This window comes from Solanum stenotomum, chromosome 11 (assembly GCF_019186545.1).
Source record: "Solanum stenotomum isolate F172 chromosome 11, ASM1918654v1, whole genome shotgun sequence".
Classification (NCBI taxonomy): domain Eukaryota; kingdom Viridiplantae; phylum Streptophyta; class Magnoliopsida; order Solanales; family Solanaceae; genus Solanum; species Solanum stenotomum.
Window position 1 is genome coordinate 23,268,815 of NC_064292.1, and position 4,033 is coordinate 23,272,847.

General features: G+C 39.0%; 1 protein-coding gene across 1 annotated transcript; it reads left to right on the top strand.

Annotated features, from left to right (window-relative positions):
• The first annotated feature begins 300 nt into the window (after nucleotides 1–300).
• On the top strand, nucleotides 301–3,699 carry LOC125845768 (uncharacterized). Its single transcript, XM_049525300.1, has 2 exons — nucleotides 301–549; nucleotides 3,523–3,699. The coding sequence occupies exons 1-2, from the start codon at nucleotides 301–303 to the stop codon at nucleotides 3,697–3,699; spliced, it is 426 nt and encodes a 141-aa protein (XP_049381257.1).
• The last annotated feature ends 334 nt before the right edge of the window (nucleotides 3,700–4,033 follow it).

A 4,033-nucleotide genomic window follows, 5' to 3' on the forward strand; every position in this document is an offset into this window, starting at 1 on the left:
TCACCTACTTCTCATAGAGTTCGCTTATAATAATGGCTATCATTCTAGTATTCAGATAGCCCCTTATGAGGCACTATATGGGCGGAGATGCAGATCTCTGATTGTTTGGTTTGAAGTAGGTGAAGCAGCATTAATTAGGCCAAATTCGGTTCATGAAGCTATGGAAAAAGTCCAGCTCATCAGAGATAGACTTAAGACAGCTCAGAGTCGTCAGAAGTCCTATGCAAATGAAAGGAGAAGGGACTTACAGTTTGAGATCAATGATTGGGATTTCCTGAAAGTGTCACCTATGAAGGGGTGATGAGATTTGGCAAGAAAAGGAAGCTTAGTCCGAGATATATAGGTCCCTACAAAATCCTAAAGAGGGTTGGTAAGGTGGCTTATGAGTTAGAGTTTCTAGCAGAACTAGCAGTGGTTCATCCAGACTTTCACATTTCCTCGTTGAAGAAGTTTGTGGGTGATCCAGCATCCATAGTACTATTAGAGAGTGTGGATGTGAAGGATAATCTCACTTATGAGGATGTGCCAGTCGATATTCTTGACCGTCAGGTTCGTAAGTTGAGAAATAAAGAAGTTGCTTCAGTGAAGGTTTTATGGAGGAGTCAGTCCGTAGAGGGAGCTACTTGGGAAGCAGAAGCAGCCATGAAGGCCAAGTATCCTCATCTCTTTCCTTCCGATTCCGTTTCAGCTTGAGGTAATAGTTCCTCTCCAGTCTCTCAATTCACTCTTGCGTAGATTCAATCTTAGTATCTTGTTCCTTCAGTTGTTCTTGCATTTCAGTATATTTGCATGTTCTTGGAACTCAGTTCAGTCAGGTGGTAGGGATTGCATCTCCTTCCCTCCATACTCAGCGAGTTTAGACTTCATTCGAGGATGAATGTTCCCGAGGGGAGATAATGTAACACCCCAGATTCGAAAATGGAAAAATTGTAGATTTTCAGAAGTTGCAGGAGCCACCAATGGAAGCACTAATGGACCGTAGGTTAACCCACGGACCATAGGTGTTGTACAACTCCGAAAACTAGTAGGCTAAACAAGAGCTTAACATAAGGGTTAGAGACGTAAACTTACCTCCCCGTACCTAAAAAAATATAGGGTTTCATGTTAGAACGTTAAGGTACGACCCCCAAAGACCAACCATGGGTCCTTCAGGGAAACTCTTTGAAGGCTACCTGGCAGTGACCCACGGAGGTAACCCACGCATCGGTTACCTCCGTGGATCCGCCCATGCCCCATGAGTGAGTGGGTCAAGCCTACAAAAATAGGCCTCAAAACCTCAACCAACAATTAACCAGCACGCCACGTGGGTCCATCCACGGACCATGGTCGTGGGATCGTGGGTGAGGCCTAAAACTGCCTTTTGGCAGTTACACTTAGGGGAATTATGGGGATTCCCAGTTTTAATTAAGATGAAGTGACATCATTTTACACTAAATTAGACTAAATTTATAAGGTTTTTAACTCACCAAATGAAGTCATCCAAGACATTATTCTAAAAATCCCAAAAGAACTCATCCTCTCAAAAACTTCTCTCTCAAAAACTTCAAGGAAGAAGAAGAAGGAAGTTAGAGCTAGATTTTGAAAGAGCAAGGTTTTATACTCAAATTATTTGGATATTCATAGCTAAGGTATGGTATCTCTTCATCCATGGATATAATTCATCCATGGAGTCCCTTCAAAACTCAATTTTGAAGATACAAGTACCCCAAAAGCAAGGTTTGACTCCAAGTCATGGATTCCTTTCAAAAATGATTCTAATGATTTAATTACTCTATATTATGATTAAATTAATTATTTATTATGGTTTTATGTTGAAATTCCCCAATAATCCATGAAATCTTCATATTCCCAATTTATGACCTTGTGATGTGGGCGAATTGATGAAAGAAGGATATGATGAGATTATGCTTAAAGTAATTGAGCTATTTGAATTAAGTTATCATCCCTGTCTAATGTAGTAATTCAAGATGTGTTGATTGAACATGATCTATGGTCCTTGAAGGGCTAAGTATGAGAATTATGCATGATTATGAGATTTGCCTATATGCTTTAAGAACACTTTGAGAGTTAAGTGTCAATGATTCTGATAATGTTGTTGTGTTGATTGAAAGGATATTCTCATGAACACATAATGAACATAATGTGAAACGTTTTCTCACATGACGGAGATTCTAGGTTGAAAGGCAATTCTCACCTACTTGAATCTAATGTTATATTTAGACATGGACGGTGAAAGGTAATTCTCACACATGATCTAATAAGCTATCCTAATGAAACAAGTTATGAATTAATAAGTACTTTGTGGGATAAATGCTTAGCATCGACAGGATATTGACTATGAGATGGAAGCTCTTTCATGAGAAAGGTCGGGTTTCTAGAAGAAATCTCTTGAGATGGAAGCTCCCCCGCTAGAAAGGGAGGGTTTCTAGTAACAATCTCCTTATCCCATAAACTACGAGCCCCCATAGGATATTTAGCTAGTGTATCCACCTAAAGCTAACAAATGATGGTCTTACTTTAGGCAAGTAGGACAACCCTTTTCGGTGTGAGTAACATTGGATTCCATGTTAAGCTCACATGGTCTATGTCGGTTAAGTCTTATTCCCACTATGAACAAGAATATGAATTATGAACTATGGTTACTCAAGAAGCTTTACTTAGCATGGGTGGAATTATGGTATGTTATTCATGCAATGCACAAGTATGCTTTGATGGTACTTATGGTATGTTTCTCTTCTCATGTGATGATCTATGAAATGAATATGCTTTTGACTTATGTTTTTTTATTATCTTAAAAATGATGCTTTAACTTGGTGAATCGCATGCATTCAACTAAAATGTCCATTTTAGCATGTTTTCATGGTTTTTATGCATGGCTATCATACTTAGTGGATTTTTGTACTAACTCATATTTTCCTACATTTTCCTCAAGTGTAGGGTCCGATTCTCAAGGTGGTCCTCATTGTGACTAAAGCTTGGAATTGTTCATTTCTCCTTGCTTGTTATTGAGTCCTCATGAGCCGAGGACGGATGTTTTCACTTAGTAGTTTGTTTCCTTGTATTTGTATTTTGGATTATGTTGTATAGGTTGTGTCCCTATTTGATTCAAGTATTGTAATAGATGGTTATATTGAGACAAGTCTAAACTTCCGATTTGCTTTTATGAAAAATGTTTTAAAACTTGAAATGTGTTTTACTCTTTATTGTTCTATGCTTATGTTATGATATGCTAGGTGGCTTACTTAGGGCCTTTCAGGGTTCTATGTGCCTTGTTACATCTAAGGGCTACTCCTGGGTCGTGACAAACTTGGTAATCAGAGCACAAGGTTTAGAATGATTCTAGGATGATGTCTCATAAGCCACGTCTAGTAGAGTCTTGTTCATAAGTGTGAAGCGCGCCATATTTATGAATAAGAGGCTACAAGATGTTTAGGAAATTTCACTTTTTTCATTACTCTTAAGTCGTGTCATTGAGTTTAGCTCTATAAAGTCCCTATCCTAATCCATCTCTTGTGTCTTCAGGATATGAATACACAAAGGGTTAAAGCAAGAAGAATAGAGGGTGACAATGTGAATAAAGAAGCTTATCAAGTTAATCAAGCTCCAATTAATCCTTCGGATATGGAGGTTAGGTCGGATTTTCAAATGTTGGCCCAAGCTATGACGACTCAAGCTCAAGCTATGACTACTCAAGCNTAATCAAGCTCCAATTAATCCTTCGGCTATGTCGGATATGGAGGTTAGGTCGAATTTTCAAATGTTAGCCCAAGCTATGACGACTCAAGCTCAAGCTATGACTACTCAAGCTCAAGCGGTGACGGATCAGGCCAATAGAGATTTTGTGACTCATGTGAATTCGCCTGCTTCTAGGGTTAGGGATTTTGCAAGAATGAACCCTCCCAAATTTCATGGCTCCAAAGTGGAAGAGGATCCTCAAAGGTTTATCGACGAGGTTTATAATGTACTTGCTATAATGGAGGTGTCTTTCGAGGATAAGGCAGCGTTAGCATCCTACTAACTAAAAGATGTGGCT